The sequence below is a fragment of the Chiloscyllium plagiosum genome, unplaced genomic scaffold (genome assembly GCF_037043375.1).
Source record: "Chiloscyllium plagiosum isolate Xiang-an unplaced genomic scaffold, Cpla_swu_hap1 HiC_scaffold_3, whole genome shotgun sequence".
NCBI lineage: Eukaryota > Metazoa > Chordata > Chondrichthyes > Orectolobiformes > Hemiscylliidae > Chiloscyllium > Chiloscyllium plagiosum.
The window spans coordinates 81,372,010-81,387,685 of record NW_028270141.1 but is presented as its reverse complement, the minus strand read 5'-3'; the positions used below and the strand labels follow the sequence as shown (position 1 = coordinate 81,387,685).

The window sequence follows — 15,676 nt, the reverse complement described above, 5'->3', positions numbered from 1 at the left end:
TTTAAATTAAACTTAGTGAATGAGTAGGAAGGACATAAGTGATGAAGATCTTTGTCCATTGTCCTCCTCCCCTCCAGTGCATGCTGTACAATCACTGGCACCCTGCTCACTATGTTGTGAAATACACAGGTGTTACAACTAAAAAAAAGATGAGGGAAATGTGGTTTTAAGAGTTAAAGCAAATTGTCAGGAAATTAGTTGGGCTTGAAAACAAGAACTCCTTATTGCAGTCACTGGTATTAACTGCTTAAGGGTGGATTTCCAACTCTCACCTGCTTTATGAACAATCATTTGCAATTGGCACCCCACCTTAGTGACATACTTTTCCCATTTCTTTTGTCTGATAAGGCTATCACTTCTGAGCAGCTTTGAGAGTTCTCAATAGAGAGGGAAGTGTTCAGCCATCCAGATATTTTTAAAGGCTGGTTACTTCTTTGTCCACTTGAATAGGAAATATTTAACTTCTCAATAATTTCTGAACATTAAGTAGTACTTCCAAAGTTTCAGTTTTTATCAATTGGAGTTTTGAAAATATCTAACTTTGTTTTTTTTTAAATGGCAGAACTTGTCTACATTCCATGCCTCAATAGATGGTGCTCAAAACCTACTGAGGGATAAACTGACTAATCTCTCAACATATGACAAGCCCCTGGTTCTCCGTGCTATAGACTATGCTGAACAGCTTCGGAAACTTGCATCAGAATTGGCGAAGTAAGTTGTACCATCCAGTCTCTATATAACAAAATTGCTAAGAACAACAATATTGCTTAGAGCTGCGGTGAAATGGATAATGCAAAGAAAGGATGTGAGCTCCGTGACACACTGATACATATACATTTTACATTCTAGTGTCCTAAAAGAAGGATGTATACATTTTACATGCTATGAAGTCTCACATTTTTAACCAGACTGCATTTCTACGATACGTGGTTATATAATGTTGAAATGCATCTTGATGGTTAATTTGTCTTGTAATTTCTTGGAAAGGAGTCATTTGGAAGGTTTACACTTATATTACCATCTTTCTATCTTTAAAGTTAGTTTATGCTTTGGTGGTCAATTCTGTGTTGAAAATCACTAAATGTATATGCTATTTCTTGTGGCATGGCAGTCTTTGCTTTTTTTGGTCCCACTGAAGACAGTTACCTGAAAGGATGGAGGCTTCATTGGCCTCTAGTTTCTCTGGGCCCTTTTCTTGTCCATTTGACTTTTCATTTCTCCTTACCTTTTTGAAACAATCAGTTTCCAGAGGTCACAGCTAATGATGATTGTTTACCAGTGGTTTGGATGTGAGCATAAGAGGTACAGTTAGTAGGTTTGCAGATGACACCAACATTGGAGGTGTAGTGGACAGCGAAGAGGGTTGCCTCAGATTACAACAGGATCTGGACCAGATGGGCCAATGGGCTGAGAAGTGGCAGATGGAGTTTAATTCAGATAAATGTGAGGTGCTGCATTTTGGGAAAGCAAATCTTAGCAGTTCTTATACACTTAATGGTAAGGTCCTAGGGAGTGTTGCTGAACAAAGAGACCTTGGAGTTCAGGTTCATAGCTCCTTGAAGGTGGAGTTTCAGGTAGATAAGATAGTGAAGGTGGCATTTGGTATGCTTTCCTTTATTGGTCAGAGTATTGAGTACAGGAGTTGGGAGGTCATGTTACGGCTGTACAGAACATTGGTTACGCTGGAAATGTGTTGCTGGAAAAGCGCAGCAGGTCAGGCAGCATCCAGGGAACAGGGGAATCGACGTTTCGGGCATAAGCCCTTCTTCCTGAAGAAGGGCTTATGCCCGAAACGTCGATTCCCCTGTTCCCTGGATGCTGCCTGACCTGCTGCGCTTTTCCAGCAACACATTTCCGGCTCTGATCTCCAGCATCTGCAGACCTCACTTTCTCCAAAACATTGGTTAGGCTACTGTTGGAATATTGCATGCAATTCTGGTCTCCTGTCTATCGGAAAGATGTTGTGAAGCTTGAAAGGGTTCAGGAAAGATCTACAAGGATGTTGCCAGGGTTGGAGGATCTAAGCTACAGGGAGAGGCTGAACAGGCTGGGGCTGTTTTCCCTGGAGTGTCGGAGGCTGAGGGGTGACCTTATAGAGGTTTACAAAATTATGAGAGGCATGGATAGGATAAATAGACAAAGTCTTTTCCCTGGGGTTGGAGAGTCCAGAACTAGAGTGCATAGGTTTAGGGTGAGAGGGGAAAGATATAAAAGAGACCTAAGGGGCAATGTTTTCACACAGAGGGTGGAAGTATATGGAATGAGCTGCCAGAGGAAGTGATGGAGGCTAGTACAATTGCAACATTTGAGAGGCATTTGGATGGTTATATGAATAGGAAGGGTTTGGAGGGATATGGGCTGGGTGCTGGCAGGTGGGACTAGATTGGTTTGTGATATCTGGTCGGCATGGATGGGTTGGACTGAAGGGTCTGTTTCCATGCTGTACATCTCTATGACTCTATGGTGTGGTGTTTTTTCCCCTCACCTTCACTTCTCACTAGCAGGTGTCCATCTAGTGAAGATATTAAAGCCTATCAGGTCATGATCCAGTAGCTAGTTCACAATACAAAAAGATTGTGGTTACATAGCTGCTATTCATCTTGTGAATATTGTGTGTTGTTGGCTTTATAGTGATGAATGTGTGCTGACGGGCCTTTGAGTTGGTTGAGGCACATAAGATGGAAACCTTTCTTTCTCCTGCTAAGTCTGTTTCACAATTGTCTTTGCTATAGGTGAGTGTACTGAGGCTTCACTCACTATTTAGTGTTCCTAGTAACATTACTGTTATTTCACACACTTACTCAACTTGGAAATAACAGCTGCAGTTTTTGTGATGGGTCTGTTGATTTCTTCTGGTGATTACGTAGTGTAGATGTGTGATGCTCTCAATGACCTCCAGTATCACATTGCAATACCACAGTCTATCAGCATTAACAATGTCTTAAGACTCTGACACTTGACACCCTGCTGCTTATGATTAAACCAAACTATATAGAAAGGTGATAGAGTGTCCATTTACTACGGCAGCTGTCCCTCAGTATGGAATGTTAATGTGTTATTTTCACAGCAACTCTTGCCCATCCAAGGTCCTCTTTTATCTTGGACCTTGGATGGGTGAGACTGAACAGCTTTTTGTAGATAAGCACCTTTTGTAGGTTACCTGAAGGCATGTAACAGCAAAGAGAAAAATATGGCAAATAAGATCAGTGCATCTCAACCTTGTGTGGCCCCACTATGGATCTCAGAGCTGCTGAACACAATGTGTTCTGGAAAGAAAAGATCATAATGAGTAACATCAGCGGGGAAGCCAGATTATTCCAGTTGCTTCTGCTCATGTTGTTGAATATTTTGGTGAGGTGGATGAAGGCAATGTGCAATAGTTTCTTTTGTTCACAGCATTTCTGTGGGGCTGAGGAAATCATATCAATTGTGGATCTTCCAGTTCTGAAAAACACTGGAACTTGTGATAGAATGGAATTGAATAGGAATTTATTTTCATGTGTAGATTTACATGAAAAATACAGTGAAAAGTTTTATAAGTCACCCCACCACCGCATCCTACATCAGTGATAGAAATCATACATAAGAAAATAAAGTAAAATTAAGATAAAGTTCACAGTTCAGTTAATGGCTCTTGGGCTGGGGAAAGCCAATTAAAGAACAATGGAATACCCTGACGATGCAGTCAGGATGAGACTGCCATGCTAGGCTGCTGGAATACTAGACTGGAAGCCTCTGCTGAGGAAGACCGCCATGCTGTTCCCAGACCACCACATCTGGACGAGACTATCTGTCAGGCCACTGGAATACCTGGACACCGAAAATGAAGACCTCCACATCGGGATGAGACTGCCATGCTGGGACAAGACTGCCACACTGGGAGATCGCCACGCTGGGCCAACACCACCCTTTTCCTCCTTCAGGTGCCAGGCTCACTGCAGACCTGGATCCTCAGCTTAGCCCAAAGGTCTTGGCTGAGGGAGTCAGCCTGGGACCTGTCCTGACTTGCCAGGAGACCCCAGGCCAGGGTGGAGCAGATTTCGACTCGTCCTGGCATTGCTGCCACTGAAGGCCTCCTCCTTCCGTCACTCTCCAGATGTCAAAGAAAAGAAAATGAAGAAATATACAGCAAAAGTAAAAAGATGAAAAACAGACAGAAAGCCAACAGGACTGGACGAGCCCCATGCTCACACCCCCTCTGCTGCTGCCATCTTAAAAAAGCTAATACCTCCACATAACTTCTCCCCTGCCTTTGTTCTCAATGGAGCTGCTTTATTTGCGATTAGATCTATTGCCTTTCTGACCCCATAATACACAATGTTATTCACCATATGATAAAAGTGTATAATGAATATTATAATTTTGGGAATGTGGATTTTTAAAATAGGGGCAGGATAGATGCATTTAAAGAAGATCTGCAGTCTGACAAGGGCAATACTGGCAAATAATTTCCCCACAACATTCAGCTGGGAGATTCCTTGATAGCTGTTGCACTCATTGTAGTCACCCATGTTTTTTGTACAGGGTCTTCACCCTTATCCTGAGACATTGCTCATTCCCTGCAGCAGAGACATAGAGTCTGTACAGATGCTGCAGGAGTTCTACTTTCCTGTTCTGGAATTCATGTGGTGTAGCATCAGAACTTGGAACTTTGTCGTTGTGAAGCAAGTCAACAGCTGGTGGGCGGCACGGTGGCACAGTGGTTAGCACTGCTGCCTCACAGCGCCTGAGACCCGGGTTCAATTCCCGCCTCAGGCGACTGACTGTGTGGAGTTTGCACATTCTCCCCGTGTCTGCGTGGGTTTCCTCCGGGTGCTCCGGTTTCCTCCCACAATCCAAAGATGTGCAAGTCAGGTGAATTGGCCATGCTAAATTGCCCGTAATGTTAGGTAATGGGTAAACGTAGGGGTATGGGTGGTTTGCGCTTCGGCGGCTCAGTGTGGACTTGTTGGGCCGAAGGGCCTGTTTCCACACTGTAATGTAATGTAATGTAATCTAATCTATGTTTAGCTATTCTATTATGTACTCATTATCCAGGTCTTCCTTTAACGGGCAGACCTTCTCTGGTGTCTAAACTCTCCTGAGTGATTTTGTTCTCCATAGCGTTTAACTCAGGGTGGTAAGGTACACATATCTCTCAATAGTTAATTATATTCCTCCCCTGATGACCCCCTCCCCCACTTTGTTCTCAATGGAGCTGCTTTCTTTGTTGCCTTTCTGATCCTATAATGCACAATGTTATTCACCATTTGATAAAAGTGCATAATGCATATTATAATTTGGGAATTTTGGATGTTAAAAATAGGGGCAGTTAGGTTTTGGTTTAAGCTCTATGCCGATAACTTATTTTAAATAAGTCAGAAAAGCATTTGGAAAAGTAACCTAAATACATCATTTTCAGGAAAACATGTGATTCAATAAATAGCTATTCAATACCTATGGTTTTAATTGATCAACTGATAATATTGTGAAACAAAAACAGCAAGTGCTAGAGAACCTCAGCAAATCTTGCAGCACTTATGGAGAAAGAAACAGAGTTAAAGTTTCAAGTCCATTAAGAAGAAGAGTCATTCCAGACTCTATACATTAATTTGGTTTCTCTCTGCACAGATGCTGCTGAGTTTCTCCAGCAGCTTCGTTTGTATTTCAGAATTTCAACATCCACAGTATTTTGCTTTTATTTGAGTGTCGACATTGTGAGATTATGACCCACAGAAAAACAGGTGATCGGGGACATGCAATGATTCAAGAAGGCAGCTCACCAACACATTTAAGGGCTACTACGGACGGTCAATGACGCCAAGTCTGATGAGTGAATAAACAAAAGTTTAGTTCAGAAGAGTCATGTTTTAGCTTTCGCCTAACAAGAATCAGGTTTGCAATTCAAGAGAGCAGTTTCTTCCTCGAAATAGGATAGTTTGTTAGCTTTAGATTCTCTGGGTTGAGAGAGAATATCGAAGTCTTTTGGCTGTCAGACCTTGAAAAGGAATCTATGCCTTCAGAACTGGGAAAAAAGTCTTAACTGTTTTAGCAGTCCAAGAAGAAAAATTGGATAGAGTCAGTTAAGTAAGAAATCAGAGTTAAGATGATAATATTTCTCTGCGTTTGAGTGTCTGAAAATATTTTTTCTGGAAAAAGGTTGAATTTTCTGCTTAACAAATTATGATCTTTTCAAATTATTTATATATACATCTACTTTTTGTCCTTGTTCATAATAAACTTGTGTTCTTCTGTTAAAAGAGTACTGGTGGCCCCTTGTGACTAATCATTATATAACCTAACTGCAAAATTAAAACTTACGATCCATCAAGCCCAGGTTTTATTTTGGGATCTGATTTGTCCAATATTACTATCAGCTAGGATCATAACCATTGTGTCAAAAGGCATTTGAATATGCTGGCAAGGCTGTAATCTGTACTCATTGGCAAAGCACCTACAATCAGTTGGACTTTACTTTGAAGACCTCTTATTGCATTTCGAGCAATCTCACCCCGATCTCAAATAAACAACATCACAACCATGTGCATCAGATTGATGGATGACGTTTTTCTGGTTGATAGCACATGCAAGACGGCAGTGTGTGACATGAAACTTGATTGGCTGAACATTGACATAGCTTCAGTATAAACAACCAGACTTGCTGAGATTGGATCACTGAAAGAAAAAAAATCATTCCATGTTCCTCTGATAGGAGAAGGTGCTGATGGAATGAATGTGAAGGTTTGTACGTTTGCTGTAAATGACTCATGACTCTCAATAACTAAGAAAACTTCTCAAATTATGTGCCTCTGCCTCTCAATTCAAAACGTCTAGTTAACCTCGCAAGTACATATGAGCTCTTAAGTATTGTGCTGCACCTGAGGGAAAACAACCTTGTGCTTTGAGGAGCTTGACGTTATCACCAGAAGAATTCTTAAGTCAGAAGATGTTTTACTGGTGGAGTTTGCTGCAAGAGACCATGAGGCATGGCTCTAGCTTCAGACATTACAGCTTGGAAAAGATAAATGAGAAAGGGCAGAAGCTACTTAATTATTGATGCTACCTAGAGTTTTGCATAACTAAAACTTTAAGGACAAACCATGCCGTGAGTCATCCTTAAGACAAGTAAAATCAGTGCATTGGCACTAGTTGGATCTGCCTGTGGCCAAGTGTGACTCTATCAAGAGCATTCTCAACACAAGGGAGCTACCGCGATACTGAACATGATATGGATGTGCACTATAAGCTGCAACCCTTGAGGTTTTTCCACTTAATGTAGAAATGCTAATATCAATTTTAGCCAGACTCCCCAAATAAGAATCAACCTCTCCTTGTTTGGATTGAACAGACACTGACAGCACCCACACCCACAGTGCAGAAGTGAAATGGAACAAGCCATTTACAATACTGTGTCTTGAACATATGGAGAACAAGGTCTGAAGATGCTGTTGGGTTCAGGGATAACACAGCTGGAATGAAATTTGACATTGAAAACCAAGCAATTGCAATCTTTAAGTTTTAAACTTATTTATATGACGACACTTAGTCATATGTCTTCATGTATTCTTGTACCAAATCATTATGGAAGTGATGATGAAAACCATGAAAGTGAAGCAGGAAGGCGATATTAATGTCACTGGACTCGGAGCTGTAAATGTTTGACGCGAGATTTCAGAATTTGTAATTCTACGCATTCTCCTCTTGGCCCTCAAGGTAACTTTAAAAATGTAAAAACAAGCTTGACCAGAGTTCTTGAAGCCCAGATCATGCAGACCGTAGTTGACTGTGCTAGCCTGAATCAGCCTGGGGTCAAATTGGCGCATTTGTCCCTGCATCATTAAGACGTGATCCTGCCATTTCATTTAGGTCTTGACTTCTCTGGAACAGACTAATTAATCTCTATCTGAATTCATGCAAGCAAAATGTTTGAGATATAATGACCTCTTGCCCTATTCTATCAACACCCTGTACACCACAATTGTGCAGCCAATTTCAGTATGAGTGCCTTGTACAAGTGTGCTGACAACTACCACCGTGGTAGGATGGATATCAAACAACGATGAGATAGAATGCTTGGTGTTGTGATGCAATTACAACAACCTCTCTCTCAATGTCAGTGACCAACAATCTCTCCTGGACCTCCCATTTAGATGTGATGGTCAAGACGGCACAACAATGCCTCTTCTTCCTCAGGCAGCTTAGGAAATTTGGCATGTCCATGAGGACCCTCAACATAGATGCACCATAAGCATTTTATCTGGATGCATAACAGTTTGGTATGGCAACTGCTGTGCCCAGGACCATAAGAAACTACAGAAGCATGTGTGCACAGTCCATTATAAAAGTCAACCTCCCATCCATGCAGAAAGGCAGCCAACATCATCAAAGACCCCTCCCACCCCAGTAATGCTCTCTTCCGACATCTTCCATCAGGCAGAATATACAGAAGCTTGAACAGACCCACCAATAGATTGAAGAACAGCTTTTCCCTGCTGTTATTAGACTGCTGAATGGACCTCTCTAACTTCAAATAATGTTGATCTTGTTTGTGCACCTTCTGTGCAGACGTAATCTTGTATGCCTTGCTCTGTCTCAGCTCCCTTTGATCTGTACATCCTTGTTTGCTATGACCAGCCTGTACTGCTCGCAAAACAAAGCTTTTGATTGTACTTAGGTACATGTGACTACAGTAAATCAAATCAAATGAAATCTTCACCCCTGCATTGCTTCCACACAATGAATGATAATTAAAGTTAGATCTTGTGATATCATGTTAGTAAGAAATGACTTTTTTTCTTTTCACAGTATTTTGAAGAGTATTGATGCAAATGGAATTGTCCAGAAGGCTATAAATGCTTCAAATGTCTACGACAATATTGTTCAATATGTAGCAGAGGCTGAGGAGAATGCAACCACTTTACTCAATGCTGCACAGAGAGCTGAGGATGTAAGTGTTTCAATTTTAGCTTATTGAATCTACTGTGAAACAAAAGTTTCAGACACTTCAAGAACACCATTAACATTTAATGGGTACAATCATATTTAGTCTAATTGCATTTTTTTATTAAATAAGGGTAATTTTTTTTTCTGTTGATAGTATAGTAAAGAATGGAATTCACCTTTTGTGGTTGTGAGTGTATTACATATTGCATGTCATGTATGTCAGCATGATTCCAGTTACTTCTTAGTCAGTGGAATTTTTTGTTTCACACTAACCATTTATGTTGTCTCTGAATGAAATTTTCAAGGTTTTTTAAAATTTATTTACTTATTCATTGACGTGCCCCATTGTAGGACTAATTGCTGAGCCTACTGCAAACATTTAAACTGCTTATTACTTTGTATGCCGATTAGTTAATATTTTAAATCAGCATTGCATTTGCCTTGGAATTTTTCTTTTATTTTAGCACTGTTAGGACATTTGGATAGTTTTGTATCGGTGTTTAGCAGAAGAAAAATCAAACCGCAAAATACTCAGCGGTTGAATTGTGGCCTAATTTAGTTGCATGGCATCAGATTTTAAAAAAAATGTTTGCATGGCAAGGCCAGTACTTCTTACCCCTCCTTAACTGCCCTTGAACTGAGTGGCTCATTAGGTCATTTCGGAGTGCATTTTAAGAGTCAACCACATTTCCGTGGGTCTAGAATCACAGACCAGATCTGCCTTGGCTAATCCAAAAGGTGCTTGGCAGTGGAGCAATGTTGAGTCCATTGGAACTGACATGTTAATTCAGAATGGAATGAACTTTACAATTATAAAATAGTTTGATTTACATCAATATTTTAGATGATTAGTTTGCTATCAAATTTTGACTGATCATCTCTGTTAGCTTTCAAAGGCCCTGCAGAGTGCTGTCTCACAACTACTTTCATTAATATGAATCAGTACTTTAAATTCTACACTTTATTACCACACAATGTGCTTTCTAGCGGGAAGTCACATTAATAATGCAAAGCCTGAACAGCAATGGAAGCTAAGGTCAGCTATTATTGCAACCACGGAAACAGACAAAAGATATTTAAAGGACAGCTGATAAAATGCCTGCACAGTGAGGGACTAAAAAGATAAACTGTGGGAAAGATGAGTAATTATCATCCACATTCGGTTTACCAGAAGCACTGGATGCATGAAAGTAAATTAGTGAAATCAGAAAGCACTAGCAGATTGAAGTGACATGCTAAAACAAGCCAGCATAGGCAGCCAAACAAGTAAGTTTCCATCTTTTCCTGATACAAAATATTAAGCTGCAGCACTAGCTACTTAGATTCAAACACCTCAAGGCATGGGATTTATGAATGGCGACTCTTGGAATATTTAAATTACTTGTAATTGCGAAATGCCTTCTGAACTTGACTGCATAGCCACTATTCCCATCACCCACGAAGGAGCAGCGGTCCGAAAGCTTGTGATTTCAAATAAACCTATTGGGCTATAACCTAGTGTTGTGCGACTTCTGACTTTGTCCACCCCAGTCCAATACTGACACTTCCACATCATAGCCACTATTCTATTCCCAGCAGAGGTTAAACACAATGAATATGCATCTGTAAGCTTGAGTTATTCAGTATGTTTCTAGAATTGAGTAACTGTTCGACATTATCATAGACTTTCAATGGTTATACTTTTTTTTTGCTTGTAAAACATGGTTCATATAATAAACAGTAAATAACGTACGCAGTGAAGATATAAAATATTTCAGAAAGCTGCCACCTTCTAAAGGCACCACTTCTGAAGTCACAAGTTAGAAAAAGCATCAGTAGAGTTGGAATGATGAAGCTGGAGACATGTATTGAAATATTATTATTTATGTCATATAGGTATTAACTACAATAATATTACAGAGAGTATTGATCAATGAAAGTAATCTTTGAAGCTGCTAACTTGAGACAGCATATTACTACTTTGGAGTAAATTTTCCTCCTTGAAGCGTGAAAAGTAATCATTTAATGGACTGACAATCAATAAGTGCTGCGGGCTACTTCCCTAAAAATGGAAATATGGCTGTTGTCATTGAGCAAACCGGCACTTAGTAAAACTGTGAAATATATTACAAGCACAAACTCAGCTATTCATTTGTAATGATCTCAATACCAAGCTTGAGAATGTAGCGCCTGGAGAATCATACTGCATAGTTCAGAAGGCGAAAGTGATGGTGTTTTTAGGATAGGCATAACCCAGCCATAGGTTTGACTGCAGATCCTGATTCTCCTTTGCTTGTAGTAAATATAGTTCAGTGTCTGTCTCAGATGGTAACATCACTTTGGCCTATCAAGCATTCCTGTACCAGAAAGTGAACAGGTTTGGCCCAATACAGTTGTCGTGAACACAGAGCTTTTGTAGTTAAGGATAAAGTCACCATAGTCCTACTGGACTATAGGCTACTTTCTGATTTAGAGAGAGTTGACTGGTAGTGGTTTAATAGGCAAAAGTGAGGACTGCAGATGCTGGAAATCAGAGTCTAGATTAGAGTGGTGCTGGAAAAGCACAGCAGGTATCAGGCAGCATCCGAGGAGCAGGAAAACTGATGTTTCAGGCAGAAGCCCTTCATCAAGAATGTCGATTTTTGATGGTGGTGGTTTAATGTCAGGGTCACTGCTTCGCAGGAGAGGGGAGAGGTTGAGAAGAAGGGTGTGGAAATTGAATCCACACTGTTGACAACACTCTGCATTGCAAATTAACCATCCAGTCATAGGGCTTTTGCTATAGGAAAGATGGTGTTAAACTTGAAAGGGCTTAGAAAGGATTTACAAAGATGTTGCAGGGACTGGAGAGTTTGAGCTGTAGGGAGAGGTTGTATAGGCTGGGGCTTTTTTTCCTGGGGTATTCGAGGCTGAGGGATAATCTTATCGAGGTTTGTAAAATCATGAGGGACATGGCTAGAGTGAAAGCCAAGGTCTTTTTCCCAGGATAGGGGAGTCTAAAACTAGAGGGTATAGTTTTAAGATGAGAGGGGAAAGATTTAAAAAGGAACTGAGGGATAACTTTTTAACACAAAGGGTGGTGCATATCTGGAACAAGCTGCTAGAGGAGGTAGTGGAGGCTGGTACGATTACAACATTTAAAAGCTTCTGGATTGGTATATGAATAGGAAGGGTTTGGAGGGATATGGTCCAAATGCAGGTAAGTGAGATAGATCAATTTATCAGGATATCTGGTGTGGATGAGTTGGACTGAAGGATCTGTTTCCATGCTATATAAGTGTATGCTTCTATGATACTTGGTAAGGTAATTCTTCAACTCTCTTAATTTCACCAGTTAGCTTCAATGCCTGAATCTTCCAATCTGGGCAGGAATCTTAATTTTCGACACAGATTAGTCAAATATTTAGCTCACTTACATTCCAGCTTAAATTCCAGGACAGGAGCCTTCTCAGTCAAAGCAGTGCCATTCAGTCTAGCAATTTAGATAGCAACAGAGTAGATTGTGTTGAAAGGATGCTCCTTACCTCCTGATGGTAGCAGTCATATTCCATGGTTTGAAGATCCTAAAGCCTAAAGAAAGTAAATATGTAAGGAGAGTGAAAGGGTAAGGTGGCAGATAGGGAGAGTACATGCAGCAGATGGGTAGAGAAGAGTGTGCCAAACGAGTGAGGGATAGTGTGGCTGCTGGATAGTCGTTAGGATGATACCTGGACGTCATGTAAGTCGACGAGTTTGAGGCTAGATTGAAGTAGGTTAGGTCTGGACAGGTGAGTGTAGGGAACTATTAAGGCAGTTCTGGTTGATGGTTCAGGTTTGTGTGTATTGTATGTTCCTGAGAGGTGAAATCAGGGAATGTCATGTACCTGCGAAGCCATCGAGAAGACAATGTTGCGGGGGATGTGTGAGGTGTTTGCAGCAGTGAGTCAGGCATCTGTGTATTAAGGAGCATAATCAGGGTGTGGGGTCTGTGGTATGTTGGTTGGTGGGGAGGTCCATTTAAAAATTAACAAGGATTTAGAGCAGGGTTTAATTCATTTTCCCCTTCATGAATTACAAAGCTTGTTAAGCCAGAACCTTCCAAATGCTCCAACTCTAACTGTGAGAATTGTGAACTTTCTTATGGAGTTGCCAGGGAAATGGACCATCAGAATTTTCAATTTCCAGGGCAGTTCCTGCAAAGTTAACTGCATCGGAACTTTTCCATCTCCAGACTGCACTTCAGCAACAACCACGGTCCTATTGAAAGATCTAGCCAAAATTTCCCTAAATGTCCCTGATATTTTGGCAGTTCAGATGAACATGCTATTTTATGAAAAGTATAGCATAATAAGAGTTATCACCCTCCGCTCATAGCAGCATTAGACCTTTCAAACTTTCGTCAGAGATTTTAGCAGATCTTACTGGAAACCTCAGAGCAGTTTTGAACCTACCAATCTTTGATTGCAATTTTAAACCAAGGCCTGGCTGCCTTCAATCTCTGCTGAGGCCTGCAGGCTGTTCCTGTCAACTTTGGGCTTTCCTGCAACCGATTCTTACCACTCCATTATGTGTTCCAATGATTGCATTGCCAGATATCCTCAGCACCACTGAATTTCTCCCTGTTGGAAGTCTGCCAAAAGCCTAATGTGGCTCGGTAATAAAATCCAAACAAGCACGTGGGTCAGAATTCCAGTGGTTTTGGAGAGATATGCAGAAGGTCCAATTTTCTGGAGCAATATTACAAGAAGGAAAAAGCAGTCATTTAGTATCTAATAAGACAGGAAACACTTTATGGTGTGAACTTTATATGAGAGTTGAAACCGATTAATCGCAATCTTCCTTATTCGAATAGGGAGTGCTACTGAGCGTTCTGACCATGTTATTATTTGCAGGCTGTGGAAGGAATTCAAACACAGAGTACCTGGCTCAGAAACAGCAGTGAGGCGCTTTTGAAGAAAGTGAGGGAACTAGATGCAACCATGAAGGACAGTAAGTATACTCAGAGTGGGAATGGTCTTTCACACCTCATAAGGAATCCTTGTAATGGCCCTGGCATAGTTTTTTTTTGTGCCCAGTGTCTGTTGCTAGCAACTTCTCCCTCCCTTTCTCATGGATTCGCACTATCCATTTCATGCTATAACCATTCATGGAAAACATGCGTGCTTTCAGCTCCTTTAAACCCTGATATCCCAACAACATTTCAGGTTGGGAATAATTTATCACTTTTTAAATGAAACCCAAGACTTCTCATTCACTTCTGCAAAGATTTCCCATCCAGTTCACATGGGCACAATGTTAAACTCAAGGCTTACATTTAACTTTGTATTTTTTTTTCACCAGTTGACTAACTGTTACAGTTAATGATCTCCAAATGGTATATGCCTAACTGGCTAGAATAATTAGTTATCTCAAAAAATATTATTATATACAAACATTGGTTAAATTGTTCATGTTTGGCAAGGGCTAGTAAGAATGTTAGAGATTAATAACACATGAAATAGGTTAAATTATAAATTCAGAAGTTCATTGTTAAGTCAGTTGCTTCGGCCCTAATTACATTGAAACTTTTTAGTTTATAAACTCAGATACCAAAGGAAACTCCCTTATCTCAGATCACTAAAGAAAACTGCACTGTTGAAAGAATGTAAATCTGAAGCACATTGAGAAGCTGTATTTCATTATTAAGTAGGTAGCTTAACTGTCGTGCAAGAAGTATCAGACAGAGCACAGGACAGGGCCCTATAATATTCACTTTGAGATGGGAGATCAAGGCTTGTAGCAGCCTGTAAATGTGGTTATGTGAAGGTTCAGCTGAATTTAATGATAGGACATGAACTGTTTCTTTATATTCCATGACTGGGACACAGGTTGAAGAGCAGTTTGGTTGTCAGTAAAAGTTATTGAAAGTGTTTTCAGTTGCTCATTGTAATGAAGTTTGTGTTAAGTCATGATGATGTAAAAAGAACAAATTAATCTGACATCAGTAGAAAAGAAAACACCAATTTAAAATGAGTATTTGAAGAGAGGTCTCAGGCACGACAATGAACTGTGCTATTTGAGAATTTGTTGTGCACAGATAGAGGAGTGTTACAGTCCTTAAGGAGTGAAGACCTTACTTATAGATATGGAGCAAGTGGTCACAGGGACAGTTTATGTGCTCACAGCCACAGCCCGGAGATACCCCAGACTGTATCTCAATACGCAAATAGCATACAAACATGGAAACATATGAATTAGCTGCACATGTAGGCCATTCAGCTCCTTGTGCCAACTCTGTGATTCAATCTGATCATGTTATGTTTGAATTCCACATTCCAATCTATTCAGGATAATGCTTGATTCTGTTGCCTAACAAAAGCCGATTTGCCTTAACCTTAAAAGTACTCAATGCTTCTACCTCCATTTTTTTTGAGGCAAAGAGATCCAAAATCACACAACCTTCTGAGACAGAAAATTCTCCAAGTCCCTGTCCTAAAAGAAAACCTATAATGTTAAAACAGTGTCCCTCACTCCAGGTCTGGACTGATGTGCAAAAGGAAATGTAATTTCCACATTCATGTGTCAAGACCATTCAGGACTTTGTTATTCAGTCAACTCACCCTCATTCTTCTAAACTCTAATGAAAGTAAGTTCAGCCTATCCAACTCTTCCTCATGATAAAACAACCCATTCATTCCAAATGTCAATCTAGTTAAACTCCTCTGAATCACCACCAAAACATTTATAATCTTCCCTGAATAAGGGTCCTGCATTTGAGATGTGGCTGCACCAATGCCCTATGTAAGCATAACATCCT

At 40.4% G+C, this 15,676-nt stretch overlaps 1 protein-coding gene across 1 annotated transcript in view; it reads left to right on the top strand.

Annotated features, from left to right (window-relative positions):
• Positions 1 to 15,676, top strand: part of lama4 (laminin, alpha 4) — a 190,421-nt gene that overhangs the window by 78,048 nt on the left and 96,697 nt on the right. The window contains exons 15-17 of the mRNA XM_043684602.2: positions 563 to 711; positions 8,785 to 8,926; positions 13,773 to 13,869. Of these exons, the coding sequence (XP_043540537.2) occupies positions 563 to 711; positions 8,785 to 8,926; positions 13,773 to 13,869 (388 nt within the window). The remainder of the gene's footprint in view (positions 1 to 562; positions 712 to 8,784; positions 8,927 to 13,772; positions 13,870 to 15,676) is intronic.